Here is a 15,044-nt window from a genome sequence, read left to right on the forward strand (position 1 = left end):
GAAAATGACTGACACTGAAAAAAACCCAGGCCTGGAGGGTAATTCTAGAGCTCACTGATGGAGACAGGGCAGAAAAGCAATGGTGACATCTCATTCCAAGGAATTAGGAGATATAACGTTGGAGAGTTTTTAAGTTGCCCCCGAAAGGACTATGCTTAGAGCCAGCACAGCCTGGAGGGACCTGGCCCCAGAAGAGAGCTGGAGTATGCTATATCCGAGATTCTGTTGGTGATGGGCTTGGAGTCAAAGACAATTTGTGGCTATGCTATTGTCTAAACCTTGCTTCAAAGTTATCTTGGTGTTCATAGGCAAAAAAAAAAAAAAGGTAGTTAATACTTCATGTATAATCAGTCTGATGGCATTTTCCCAGCACTCTGCTGAACTAAACATAGGTGTCTCCTTGTTGGCTTCTTGAGGACCTCTGAAGTAGTACTCTAGGTGTCGGACCACCAAGATGGCGGCTACCCACACTCCCAAGTAGTCCTTGGCAAGCTCACTTGCCTGGAGAGGGTGTGCCACAAACCCAACCTTCTTCTGAAACACCATGGTGCAACTGATTGAGACAGGATACGGGGCCCCATTTAAACCTACAGAAACGGATTAAAAATGAACTAAAAGGAGCACACAACAAGATGAAGATGCACAGCTACACAGGGACTTATCTGTGTAGTCAACTGACGTCGAGGCCAAGACTCAAGCTCTACTATTTGTCCAGATTTGACCACCGAATCCCACTTGTCATTCACTAGAAGTCTGTCGTTTAGCTTCTGGTGTGAACGCACTACGGACAGATAAGTAACTTTCTCGAATATTAAAAACCGTCGTCCTGCCTAAAACTTTTACACAAATTGTTTATGTGCAGCTCTGACTCTCTTATTCAGCCTAGTGTGTAGATTTGGCCAAAACCTTGGGAACTGAAATTAATAAACGAAAAAACAAAATGTTTATCATCAGGGAAATGAAGAAAGGGGTATAGGGAAATATTTATTTAGGTTGTTATGACAACAGAACAAGTGATCACAACAACATTCTTTCTTTCCCATCTGCTAAACTTTGGCTTGACAGAGCCTTAAGGAACACTCAACGTCCACCGTAAAGATGAAACGGAGCAAGAATGTTATTCTAAATTTGATAGATTTTTGGCTCCACTTAAAACCCTTTTCTAACTCATACAATATTTGCCACAACTCCCAGCTATTTCCTCTCGCAGTGGGCAGACGCACTTGCAACGATGAGGAAATGAATTGTGTGGCGGGGGAGGGTGCTGGTGGCAGTGACCACAGGCCTCCGGCAGGCCAATGTTCACCCCGGGATGTCATGGGGCCACTCACTGAGTCTGCGGTGGGCCCTGTTCTCATGCCCTGCTCCATGGCCTTGAGAAGATGGGGGGCTACAGAAGGGAACCTGGAGCAGCCTACTTCTACTTCCAGCTGAGCAGGGCTAGAAATCAGGGCATGTGCAGCCCATAGACAGCAAGTGGTGCCCACTGATGAGGATGAAAGCATGGGCTGAACTTAGGCTGAAGGCTTTCTTCAGAGGCTTTTCCAGGTCAGACGACTTGCAGCCAGCCACTGGTTTGTCATGGCCTAGATGAAGAGTCGGACATGACTGAGAGACTTCCCTTTCACTTTTCACTTTCATGCCTTGGAGAAGGAAATGGCAACCCACTCCAGTGTTCTTGCCTGGAGAATCCCAGGGACAGCAAAGCCTGGTGGGCTGCTGTCTATGGGGTCGCACAGAGTTGGACACAACTGAAGCGACTTAGCAGCAGCAGCAGCAGCTGAAGAATGCTTCAATTCCCTAGAGCTATTTTCCCATAAAGCAGAAGTAGGTGGTGGCTGACTCCTCTCAGAGGAACCCCTTAGGTGGAACAGGCTGGAGAAGAGAAGATGGGTTCCGGCTTTCTCACTCAGTAACTTCACACGCACTGTGTTCTCTGGAGGCGTTTCTGTGCTCTGATCATTAGCTAGGTCCCTATTTCACAGGTGAGCCAGACTTCCTGTGTGGGCTCTCTGTTAGGGGAGGGGGCAAGTCTGAGGGTCAGAGAGACCCCCAAAGAGGAGGCTGCGCTGAGGCCCCCTCAGAAGAAAGCACTTAAAGCTGCAAGAGGAGGTACAGATGGCACCCTGACTTCTGAGCACAGGCTAGAGCAGAGGCCTGGGAGTCCTGGGAGAGTGGATCTGTAACATGGGGTGTATTTATTTATCTTCAACCCAGATAAGGTTAAGCGGGGTGTTAGAAGGGCACTCACAGTTAGTTACCTCAGCACCTCACCATCCTGAAGCACGTACGTTTAGAATCACTCTCAGGAAATGCTATCCAGATGGTTTCTACTGAACCAGGCCCCCTGGGCGAGGAGTGGGCCATGTGAGGGTGGGATCCCAGAGCATCTGAGCTGGAGGGGTCCCATGGGAATCACACAGCTGGGCAGAGGAGGCGGTTGTCCCCTGGGACACAGGATGCCTGAGACGGATGAGTCCTGGGTCAGGAATGGGGGAAGGGTACTTCAGCAGGTCCGGGACCAAGATTGCTGGGTGGGCAGACACCAAGGGGTGTGGCAGACACCTGGGGCACCCCAGCCCATGGACTCAGAGGTCAGAGCTGGGAGAGACTCTGGAGGTTTCCTCAGCCACCTGCCTCAAGGGGGTCCCGGCTAGAAGGGTGGGTGGGGTGGGTGGAGTAGATGGGCCCAGGAGAGGAAAGCACAGATGTCTGAGCTTCCTCAGGAGACAATTCTGGCTGGACTGCCAAGCACGTTGTGATGGCACGTTTTTAAAAAGACTGTCCCTATGTATCTGTATAGACAGACAGCCTCACAGATACTCCTCTATTCCACCCAGACCATGGCGGCCTGCTCGCCTCCTCGTCTTCTCTGGAGCCAGCTACTCTTGTCTGATCCCAGCTCTCCCACTGACCCTTTCCTTGAGCAAAGTGACTTCACTTCCGTGTGCTTCTTAGTCTCCCGCTAACAGAACTGAACTGATGGAGCTCTCGGGAGGCTGAGAGAATGGAGGAGCTCAGCCCAGGGCAGCTCGCCGGTTCCCTACCTCAGGGCTCAGCTGTTGCTGTTCTCATCAGGTTTATGCACACTGTGCTTTCTGCCTCAGCGCTCTCAGGGCCTTTCTTTCTTTCCTCGCTTCTTCAGATCTGCACATAACTAGTGTTGGCTGAAAAGCAAATTTATTGAGCAAGAGAGAGAACACTTGAAGCCATTTGTAATGGGACAATCACAGGCTACTTCTGGGGACAATGAGACACCAGAGCCCTAGCAATTCAGAGCTCTGAGTGGCTGGGCACGGAGGAGCCCTTGTTTCCTAAATGAGGAGACCCAGGGCCAGCAGCTGAGGACGTTCAGGCCTCCTCGCTGTCTGGGAAGGCCCCTCCCATGGGATGAGAGCTGGACGTGCCAGCCTGAATGTTGTAAAGGGTCTGCAGTGTAATTTCGGTATTTCATACACGCATGCGAGCACACGCACACGCTGGCTCTGGACCCAAAGAGGGCACCCAAGTTATCCACATCCCTGCCGCTCTACCCGACAAAAATCCTACCTCCTCAGTGCCCCGTGGCTGGCAGCTGCTGCAAAAGAAAACAGCCAGCGGGCAGTAAGAGCCTTATGGCAAGAACAGCGTCCTGCAGCCACGGCTGGCATTTTACCCTCTTGTGGGTGTTTGCTGCTCCGAGAGACTAAATCTCTCAGGGCAGAGTGCCAGGCACCCTGGGAGGCGGGGTGATGACAGAAACCCCAAAGTCCCTCCAATCAGACCACCGCAGTGACTTGTCTCCTGCCAGGGCAGGAGGGGAGGGGGCTGGGAGGACTGAGCAGTACCCGGCAGTGGGAAGGCCCCATGCTCAGGGAGGGGTTCCTTTCATTGTCTCTCATGACAACAGCTCTGTGTGAGTCCCACCTGTCAACCCAGAAGTCTCTCCAGGGACAAGGTGGAGTGGTCAAGTCCTTCCCCAGAGGTCTCTGTCCTAAGCCCTTCCCGGTGTCTCGGCACCCAAAGCCTCTGACATATGCCCGCTGCTGCCCTGCAGGGATGCCTCTGTCTTTGATGCGGCTCCCTCCCTTTCTGTTCCCACTGTCTCCTTTCATTGTCCCTTTGTGAGAAAAATAAATGATATTATCCCTTCTCCTCCCCCCCGAAGAAAGCCTGGGTTAGAGCGGAGGGCCACGGGCCCTGGTCCCCTGCTCCTCTTGAGTCACGTCGTCTTCTTAGATATTTGGGCAGGCTGGACCCTTCCTGAGCCTGACATCTTTAAACCAGAAGCAAGCGGCCCTTGGGACTATTTGCCCCATCTCCACTCCCTGGAGGGCCTTCCACTCCTGACCTGGGTCTTTCAGAGACCCATCACTTTCCCCTCCTCCCAAGGAAAGCCTGAGAATCCGACAACTAAAAAAAAATGGTGGAGAGTGGGGGATGGTGGGGCTTCCAGAGAATAGAGAGTCACTAGAGCACTGGTGAAATCTGATCCTGGTCATGCAAGGGTTATTCCTCATCCTCAGCTTGCAGGCCCCCACCTTGAGAACTCTCTGGTCCGAATCCCCCAGTGCCCAGGGATCTTGGAGAGCTGCCCACAGCACCAGCTGCAGGCTAGAGGCAGGGCCTGCTGACAAGAGTGCACAGAGAGTACAATAACTGTGACATTAAACGTGAATAGCTAACTCTCAGGCGGGCTGGGAGCAGCCTGGGAGGAGCCCGGTGGCTGCGGTCCAACGACCGAGCGTGAGCAAGGTGACCAGATGGGCTGCGGTGGAGACAGGGCTGGATTCCATCTCCCACCACGCCTGCGGATGGACCCCACGTTCACACGCTTTGTCCTTTGCACTCTTCTTTCCCTTTTCTTCTTCTTCCCTTTTGTTTTCTAGAGTCGAGAGTCATTATTTCCTCTCCAAACCGATTTTTACATGTTTTTGGCACGGCTTCTTTCCAGATGGACTCTCAGCTGGCCTCTCCCGCTTGGCCGGCTTATCTCGAGCCAGGACCCACAACTCAGCCCTCCCTGGAGCAGCAGCCACCACTTTCGCTTCTGCGCCCTCAGTTCCAAAGAGAGGAAGGCTCTGATTCAGTATTTTGAAATGATGAAAATGCCAAGAATTCTTTTTTTTTTTTCTTTTTTAAAGTTCAGAATTAACCCCAACCCCTATCTGCATCTTCTTCAGGATCTTCTTTGATCTGTGACCTGGGCTTTGCCAATCACCGAACGTGACCCTAGGATGTGGGTGCACCCTGCTGGGCAGCGGGTCTGTGTGTGTGGATTCTGTTAGCCCTAGATGAAGGCACGCCTCTGGCTCTGTCTGTGCCTCCCGCCTGGTCCTGCAGCCCTCCTGGGAACAGGGCCCTGCCTGCCTCTGCCGGTTCCTGGCTCTCCTCTCAGTTCCACTACCCTGAGCTGCTCTGCAGTTCCTGAAGGAACTCTTGGCCTCCCCTCTCCCTGCTGTTGTACCAACAGCTCCTTTTGCCTGGAACATGCTTTCTACTTGCTCTTGGGCTTAAGATGCAGGGAACTCGTCTTGTCTCTGAATGAGAACGCTCTGCCTCTAGTCAGCCTTTACAGCAGGGTACTGGGCAGTCTCTTTACTTCTCCATCCCCACCCCCGACTGAGGCCTCTTGAAGCACAGCTCTGTCTTTTCCCCGTTTCCCCAGCACATGGTAGGGTGCCCAGAGCCTAGCAGAATGAGTGAGCAGCAGGCCAAGTACCAGATGAGCCGAGTGCAGAAGTGCAGGCTCAGCTCACTTTACACAACTCGGGGGCCTCATAAGCCTCCAGCCTCAGCTGCCTGCTGACTCTCACTCCTTCTGCAGAGGAGCTGCCTCTGAACTCCAGGCGATCCCCCACTACAGGTTCCACCCCGTGCGAGACTGACCGTCACGCAAACACTTTAGAGACATTTCGAGACTGACCGTCGTGCAAACACTTCAGCGGAAGTTGCCAAGGTTTGATACCTGAGCTTGTCTGCGATGAAGATGATCCTCCTTTCCAGGAGCAGGGAGGCAAAAACGCAGAGCAGGTGTCGGACGCTGAGAGAGGAAAAGAGAGACTCAAAGTCCACGTGTTCGAGCCGGGAGTCCAGCGGACGGCACAGTTCAATCACCTGCCAGGGAACACGAGCGGCATGAGGGGGCCGTCTGGTCAGCCAGGCCTCTCACGCACCGGGCAGGCCTGGGGCCCTGTGGTCCTCAGCAGGGAGGCCCACTGCCAGGGGAGGAGGGAGAGAAAAACAGGAAAACCAAAGGGACTGGGGAAAGAAAGACGGCAGGAGATTGGGAAAGGAGGTACGTTTGGTAGGGACTCAGTCTCACCGTGCGTGTGAGGGTAGTTTGCGTGGAGGTGGGGAGACAGGACACAGAACCAGAGCCCCTTGGGCCATGATGGCTGGAGCCCGCTCCCTCCCACCCCATCGATGACACATGTGAGCCCCCACAGGGAGTTTTGAGGGCTGGTCCCTTGGAGTCCCACAGCAGAATGTCTGATCTCACAAGGGACTTCCAGGCTCACAAAGAAGGACCAGCAGATCCAAGCACTTCTTTCAAGGCTCCTCTCCTCTACAAGGCGATTCTTAATGAACTCAACCCCATTCCAACCCCTCCCCAGGGATGGCTCTTTCAGCTTGTATGCATAGTGTGCACGTATCTCCTCACTCTGTACTTGTTGACATGTTCTTGAGTTCATCTCAAGTCACTACTCATGTGCATGCTCTTGACGGTGAGCAGAACCTGGCTTCTGCTCTCAGCATGGCACCGGCCTGGTGCTGCACGGACAGCGGGGCTCACTAAAGTTAACATCCCCATGGCCACGTCACCTGCATCTGTATGGGGTGGTTTAGGATTCTCCAGCAGCAGGCACCCCACTCCAGTACTCTTGCCTGGAAAATCCCATGGAGGGAGGAGCCTGGTGGGCTGCAGTCCATGGGGTCGCTAAGAGTTAGACACGACTGAGCGTCTTCACTTTCACTTTTCACTTTCATGCATTGGAGAAGGAAATGGCAACCCACTCCAGTGTTCTTGCCTGGAGAATCCCAGGGACGGGGAGCCTGGTGGGCTGCTGTCTATGGAGTCGCACGCAGTTGGACACGACTGAAGCGACTTAGCAGCAGTAGCAGCAGCAGCAGGGAGACTGCTGCTCTCTGTGCTGGGAAGTTGAGCGGTTCCAGAATATTCCAGACACATCCTCGTCCTGCCCATCCCCAGAGGTGACCCGCTTTTCCGAAGACCTTTAGAACTGGAGACTCAAGGCTGAATGGGTCACATACAAGGACGGGAAGATGAAAACAAGCTCTGGTATCAAATCCCACCCAGCCAAGGAAAGGGACATGCTTCAAAGACTGGGATGAATAAAAAGTAGCACTTGAGCTTGTCAGAGACATTACTTTGCCAACAAAGGTCCGTCTAGTCAAGGCTATGGTTTTTCCAGTAGTCGTGTATGGATGTGAGAGTTGGACTGTGAAGAAAGCTGAGCACCGAAGAATTGATGCTTTTGAACTGTGGTGTTGGAGAAGACTCTTGAGAGTCCCTTGGACTGCAAGGAGATCCAAGCAGTCCATTCTAAAGATCAGCCCTGGGTGTTCTTTGGAAGGAATCATGCTAAAGCTGAAACTCCAGTACTTTGGCCACCTCATGCGAAGAGTTGACTCATTGGAAAAGACTCTGATGCTGGGAGGGATTGGGGGCAGGAGGAGAAGGGGACGACAGAGGATGAGATGACTGGATGGCATCACCGACTTGATGGACATGAGTTTGAGTGAACTCCTGGAGCTGGTGATGGACAAGGAAGCCTGGCGTGCTGCAACTCATGGGGTTGCAAAGAGTCAGACACGATTGAGCGACTGAACTGAACTGAACTGAACTGAGGTTGTCTTCCCCGAAAAGAATCTGCTTTGCATATTAAGTGGAAGCGGTGATATAGATCAAAACCCTAAAAAGGTTCAAATACGATTTATGAAGGTGGTTGGCTATTAAGAGAAGCTAAAGATGTTCACTGCCCTGGCACAGTTTTCTCATCCAGCAACCAACGGATGGATTGGACTTAGGGTGGAATTTATGACTCTCTCACAGATGGATGATCTGGGCCAGCTTGAGGAGCAAGAGGCCACCACTGAATGTGACAGCCCACTGAAAGCCAGCTCGTGGGATCACCAGGACCTGATCACTGTCAGGGCTACGCCCCCTGGGACAGGAGAGGAGTCTGATGGCATACCTCAGTTCCTGACCCGGGCAAGAAGTTCTTGACCACGATGGTTTTGCCCAGGGCTGGGAAGGGGGCTTCCATAACGCTCCTCATGAGAGGCTGGACCAGGGCAGGAGAGATGCCTCGTCGTTTTTCCACCTCATCCAAAATCTGCAAGGGACAGAAAAGTCGGGCTGCGAGGTGGAGCTCTCTTCCAGATGAAGGGGGCCTGCCACCGAGGCTGCGGAACCATGGGGAAGCCAGGGGTCCTCATCAGGCCAAACCTCCAGTCTCTTTCACCTTGTGCGTTAAGACCCGGATCCACCCTCTCTGCAGCCACTCTTTTCCATGTGGCCCTACAATTTCTCCCACTTACAGGGTGAAGTATAGTTCCTGCCCCCTTGACTTTGAAAACTGTGCTTCTGTCCATTTGCATTCCCCTGTGACATTGATCATGATATACGTTCTCAATGGGAAGAATAGCGCCCCCCAAGGGGGTAAAAATTGGTTGGGGGTTGGTGAAAACACTCAGGTATTGTGAGGGTTTGTGCCCTTCTAAGGGGCCAAAGTACATAAACAGATACGTGATATATCTGTAGAACTGAATTTTCTCTGGGGGGAAGCCATTAGGACAACACAAACCAAAACCAATGAGATGCCACTTGACAGCCATTGGACTGTAATAAAAAAAACAGGTAACAGGTGTTGGTGAGGAAGTGGTGAAATTGGAACCCTCATACACTGCAGGTGGAAATGTAAACTAGCGAAGTTTTTCTTTTGAAAATAGTCTGTTTAAGAAATTAAACATATTATGACCCAGCAAATCCACTCCTAGGTATTTAACCAACGGAAATGAAAACATGTTCACACGAAAACTTGAACACGAATGTTCAAAGCAGCATTATTCATAGGAGCCAAAAAAGGAAATAATCCAAACATCCATTAACTTATGAATAATAAGCAAAACATGTTACCTATACAATGGAATATTATTCAATACGATGGAATAAAATACTGATACATGCTACAACATGGATGATTTGAAAATTGTGCTAAGTGAAATAAGCCAGACACAAAAGGGACAAACACTATACGATTCCACTTACATGAGATCCTCGAGTCAAACTCATAAGAGACAGAAAGTAGAGTAGAGGGGTAGTTGCCAGGGGCTGGGGGAGGAGAGGACAGAGGGTTAGTGTTTAATGGGCACCGAATTTTAGTCTGGGGAGATGAAAGAGTTCTGCAGATGGATGATGGAGATGGTGGCACAACAAAGTGAATAAACATAATGCCCATCAACTGTACACCTAGAAATGACTGAAATGGTAAGTGTAATGTTATGTACGTTTTAGCACAGTAAAAAGAAAATAATATGACAAAAAGTTAAAAATTTAATGGGGAGGAGAGGCAATTGAGGAAAAACAATATCTAAAAAGGCTGCTCACTAGAACAGTAATGAGAAAAAGTTGAGGACCACTGGGCAGGCAGGATGAGGCGGAAGTGACCACGTGCCTGTGCTAAGCCCAGGGCTTGGGAGGCAAGTAGAAACTTGCCTTACGGGTTTCTGCTCGCCTCCCTGTGCATGCATGGGACAGCTTCCTGTCTCAGGAGGGTGACAAACCCACATCCAGACTTGCAGCCTGAAGCATCAGCCAACCCCCAGCCTACTGGAAGCACAAGGGTGAGTGAGCCACGGAGTCCAGCAGAGCAGAACCCCAGAGCCCTGCCCCTCTGTGGGAGTCAATGGTGGCTGCTTTAAGCCACTGTGGTTTGTTAACACAGCATCATTGCAACGATACTTATGCTTTCTTCAGAGATTCTGAAAGCTGTTCTTATCCATTATCCTTTTGTCTTTACTGAAGGACAATTTGCCATAATGGTCCTTGCCCCTCACCTAGAAATAACCTGAGGTCTTGGAATCAGTTAGCCAAAGCTCTGTCTATGGTTCTATGCTGAATATTTGCTGTGAGGTCTTCAGCAAGTCTTCATACTATATTCTTAAAAAAATCACAGTCACAAAACTGACATGAAAATGCAGGATTGTGCATCACACGAGTATGTTACGATGTTCGCTTGCTCTGCATCTCCTGCCCATGATGTAGCAATGCAGCTTATGTGAATTTCAGAGCTGCTGCTGGAGGCTGGCCTACCTCGCAGGAGCCGTTTACTCCTAGATTCATAAGCGTTCTCACAACAATAGGGTCTCTGACCTACAGCCTCCTCTCCATGTTGAAACACACCCATGATGAAGACTGGCATGAGCAGCAATGCAAATCTGAGCCAGAGCTTGTGAGTGCCTGACTGTAATGTACAATGACTATCTCCTCACGTGGAGTGAAGGCCATGACTCAGGTGACGCTGGTACCATTAATCACTTCCGACTGTGTAAAGTACAAGCTCTACCACAGCCAGAGGTCACACTGCATCAGTCTGATTCAGGCCTCCTCTGAGCTCAGGACAGGGTGGGCAGGAGCAGGAATTTTGGTTCAGAATGCTGAGGGAGTAGGGCTTTCATCCACAGACAGTAGATGCAGGACTTCAATTCTCCACAAGAAAACCTGGACTGAAATACATGTTTAAGGACTTAAAATACATGTATAGATTAAATATTTATGTCTCATTGACAGAAGAAACAAATGTTGAGTTACACCTAATTTTTGAGATTGGCATCAGACAGCATAGTAATTTATGCCAATCCAGAATACCGGGGTGGCTGAGCCAATTTACCACGGCAATTCCTATGTCCTGATATATTGCTTCATTTTCCAAAAAGAAGGACCAAGGTATACTAAGATTTTGATAGAGGGCTTCCCTGATAGGTCAGTTGGTAAAGAAGATGCCTGCAATGCAGAAGACCCCAGTTCGATTCCTGGGTCCTCTGGAGAAGTGGATAGGCTACCCACTCTAGTATTCTTGGGCTTTCCTTATAGGTCAGCTGGTAAAGAATCTGCCTGTAATGTGGGAGACCTGGGTTCGATCCCTGGGTTGGGAAGATCCCCTGGAGAAGGGAAAGGCTGCCCACTCCAGTATTCTGGCCTGGAGAATTCCATGGACTGTATACAGTCCATGGGGTCGCAAAAAGTCGGACATGACTGAGCGACTTTTACTTTCACTCTGACAGACTTAGAGTAGTCTCACAATAACAAATCTCACACACACACAACAGACACACGTAACAGACATACACCACACATAATGTGACAAAAGATAACGCTTATGAGAGGGGAAGTAAAGCACATGGAACATTCTGGGGGGAGCCTTTGCCCCTCCATCCTCAACTGCAATTAATTTGTCCTTTTCCCCTCCCTCACTTTCTGGGCCACGACCTTCATCCATTCATTTCCTGTCCCAGTGATTATCTCAGCGAGGCTCAAGGAAGGGAGGAGGAGGAAGTGGCAAGGAAAACAGGTTGGGGAATGAGAAGATAAAAAGTCCTGGGAGTTGGGGTGTCTCCTGAGTCCTCCTGGGCCCTGCAACTCCCACACGCTCCCTCCCTGCTCTGGGGCCAAAGTCCTCACCTTTGAAAAGAGGCTGAAGCATCCCAGGCGGCTCACGATGCAGTAAACTTCAGGGAGACGCTTTCCTTTGCCACCAGGCTTTTGGGAGTGAAACACAAGGAGATTACGAGTGTGACCAATCTCAGGGGAGGAAAGACCCCAGATCTTTTTAACATGGTGCCGACTGTTTCCACAAACCAGAGTTTTTGAAAATCAATAAGGTAAGCAGTTACCAATACCCCGTCTTACAGGTGGAACCACTTCTGGTTACGTAGACGTGTGTTAAAATTCTCCCAAAGGGACCAAATCAAGAGTTTTGTGCACACAGTAGGAGCTCAATGTGGCCTACAGAACCATAAAATGAGGAATCTTGTTTACTCATATCACTTAACTTGTTTACTCATATTACTCATATCACTGTGGTTTTTCTCAAGGAACTTATTTATTCCTTACAATTATTATAACTCCAAATGAGAAATCTTTTCTAAAAATCCTTTTTGGAAACTATTAATTTTCAAAACCAAAAAGGAAAACAATCTCAATACTTAAACTCCAAAGTAATTATAGTAACAGAATTTATTATCCCACTTAACTTTTTCGATTACTATCCATACTTTTTTTATTCACTAATTTAACAAATATTTACTGAGCAGCCACTATGTGCCACACATTATTCTTGACTATATTAGCCTATGTATAACAAGACTAAAATACACTCTCAGTGGAAAATGATTTGCCACTACTGAAGGTACTCCTAAAAATGGGCCTCAAAAAGACAAGCTCTAAAATGTTTTGGCATGATCATATCACTGAAGTAAGTGTGTGACTTTTAAAGGTTAATGTTCTGAAGGAGACACTTAAATTATTTGTGTCATGAACCGTAAAGCCATCCTTCTTCGGCCCTTACCACTGTTACGAAAGTTCTCTGTAAGCTCTGAGTCTGTTGAGCACACTTTATTAGAAAGGACGCCTGCCTTGAGGGGGGATGGCCATTTATTTGGCAGGGAAAGCAGTGGACAAAGTATTTTCTTTTCAAGGGAGGCAGACAGTGTTTCCATCCACAGTGAGGCTCACGTGGATCCCCAAACACTCCTTCCCGTGTTTAATGACCCTGACGAACTCGCTACACCTCTGGTCCCTTCTCTTGAGGCCTGTGGTGAATGAGGCCCTAGGAAGCCAGTAGGTGCTCCGCATTGAGCTCTCGCTGCCGGACAGCAGGGGATACTGACCAGCAGTCTTCGGCAGTAACCAAACCTTCTGCTCCCATCTTCTCCAGTTAAGACAAACGAGAATGTTTCACTGTGGTTGGGAAAATGAAAGGAAGTGCGTTACTCTCTGACCACAGCGCTATGAGACTAGGTATCAATTACAAGAAAAAAACTGCAGGAAACACAAACACATGGAGATTAAACAAGGAGTTTCTAAATAACCAACAGGTCACTGAAGAAATCAAAGGGGAAGTCAAAAAATCTCTAGAAACAAATGACAATGAAAACACAACTCAAAACCTATGGGATGCAGCAAAAGCAGTTCTAAGAGGGAAGTTTATAGCAATACACTCCTACCTCAAGAAACAAGAAAAACATCAAATAGACAAGGTAACTTTACATCTAAAGCAACTGGAAAAAGAACAGGAAGTGTGTTACAAAACAGAACAAAAGTTGCATCATCATGCTGAGCCACCAGGGGACATTCAGGAGGAGGCTGTCAGAAAGTGCAGCTCCCTGTCCCGCCCGTCCATCTCTGGGCTGTGGCTCCGGAGTCTCTGTCAGGGATACGGGGATCTCAAGTGTCGCTGTGTCCTGAGAGGAAGTGAGGACTTTTCTTTCCACCCTCAGCCCTCATATAATTCTATGACCTGGGCCATCCCATCGAACAGACACAGTGCTCATTGGTCCTCTCTTGGGGTGAGCCCCGGAGTGACTCAAGACTGGGGGGTATGGGGGGGAGCTGGGTAGCAGTAGGCAATGGTGGTGCCCTTCTTGGAGCTGCCCCGGGCAGCTCCCCTGGGCACCGAAGCTGCGACTGTCCTTAAAGACTGCCAGGCCAACTTCGAGGTACTCAGTGTCCCTCGAACACTTAGGATTTGGAGCCTCCTGAGTTTGGTCAGTTGTTGAGACCTCTGATTAAAAAAAAAACTTCCACCCAACAATATGGGTTAAAGCAGAAATGTAAACTTATGACAATCTGAATAATGGCTAGATGTGTTGCTGCAGAAGTATTTTCACAGCACTGGACAAGGTTTTCTTAGACTATGAATTACCTTATTGCCCATCACGTCAGCTTATGAAACACATTCCAAGATGGAGTGGGAGGTCTGGGAACCTGCACATTTGGCAAAATGAGTCTTGTCTTCAGGCATGCTTTGCAAACACCCGTGGGGGAAATTTATACACTCGAGTCTGTCAGGATCACTTACCAGCAGGACTGACTTATGTACCGGGTCTGCCATCGACGACCTCTCTCTAGCTCTCACTTTAGTCTTGGCGGGGCCAGGGGAGGGCGGGGAGACACCAGCACATACCTGGTAAACTGCTGGACCGGAGTCCAGTCCTTGGCGTCAGGGAAACAGAACTGGGGGATAGCCTTCAGCTGGTCCTCAGCTTCTCTCATGAACTTGAACGACCTTTCCAGCTGCAGGGAGAAGGGCGAGAGGAGGCTGGAGAATAAGCTCCGGTGTGAGCAAGACAGACGCTCGACAGGCACACAGCCCCCATGGCCCTGAAGTCATAACTGTCGCCTTAACCTCCACGCTGAGGAGGGCTTGCAGCTCAGGCTTAAGCTATTTTCTCCCTCAGGGCAGTTTCAACTATAGTCTTATGCGGGGAACAAGGAGAAAAAATAGTGTGCTTTAGAGAAATGTTCTCTATACCTAACATTCTGGAATATAAGCATTTTAATCAATAAGGAAGAGCTGTCATAGCAACCACTTCCAAATCCGAGACTCACAAATCTGCAAGGCAGAGCCACAAACTAGTTGTCTGATGCCTGGACCTAGGCAAAGCTGGCCCTCTTCAATTTCAGCAGAGATGTTTTGCAGCCCTTCTTAGTGAATCCATCCAGGTAAATTACGTTATACAGTGAAATTTAATTCATTTCAGGAGGTCTTTGAATATCAGAATTAAAGGAAAACTAGACACGAGGCTGACATTCTTAGAAAAAAATAAGCCCAGAGAAGTTAAGTGATTTGTCCATGATCACACAGCTAGAATGGAATCCAGGAAAGAATCAAAATGATCTTAATTTCTGTCTTCTTCTTGCTCTCTGATTTATCTGACACATCACAGACTGGAGGAATATCATCTTACTTCAAAACGGAACGAATGGATGAGGTCTGACTTAAGAGATTATATTTAAAGCCGTGACTCTGCTTGTTCTG

The 15,044-nt window shown here is 49.3% G+C and overlaps 1 protein-coding gene across 5 annotated transcripts in view; it reads right to left on the reverse strand.

The window, feature by feature from the left end:
• The window catches only part of DENND2A (DENN domain containing 2A), a 102,099-nt gene that overhangs the window by 16,754 nt on the left and 70,301 nt on the right, over positions 1–15,044 (reverse strand). For 4 of the 5 annotated variants that reach the window (XM_070788247.1, XM_070788250.1, XM_070788248.1 and 1 more), the window contains 6 exons: positions 14,190–14,299; positions 12,895–12,964; positions 11,687–11,764; positions 9,275–9,337; positions 8,199–8,339; positions 5,948–6,096 (listed from right to left, as the gene is read on the reverse strand). In XM_070788247.1, coding sequence (XP_070644348.1) covers positions 5,948–6,096; positions 8,199–8,339; positions 9,275–9,337; positions 11,687–11,764; positions 12,895–12,964; positions 14,190–14,299 — 611 coding nt within the window. The remainder of the gene's footprint in view (positions 1–5,947; positions 6,097–8,198; positions 8,340–9,274; positions 9,338–11,686; positions 11,765–12,894; positions 12,965–14,189; positions 14,300–15,044) is intronic. The other variant, XM_070788252.1, reaches the window with a different exon arrangement.

Source organism: Bos indicus, chromosome 4, assembly GCF_029378745.1.
Source record: "Bos indicus isolate NIAB-ARS_2022 breed Sahiwal x Tharparkar chromosome 4, NIAB-ARS_B.indTharparkar_mat_pri_1.0, whole genome shotgun sequence".
NCBI classification, from domain to species: domain Eukaryota; kingdom Metazoa; phylum Chordata; class Mammalia; order Artiodactyla; family Bovidae; genus Bos; species Bos indicus.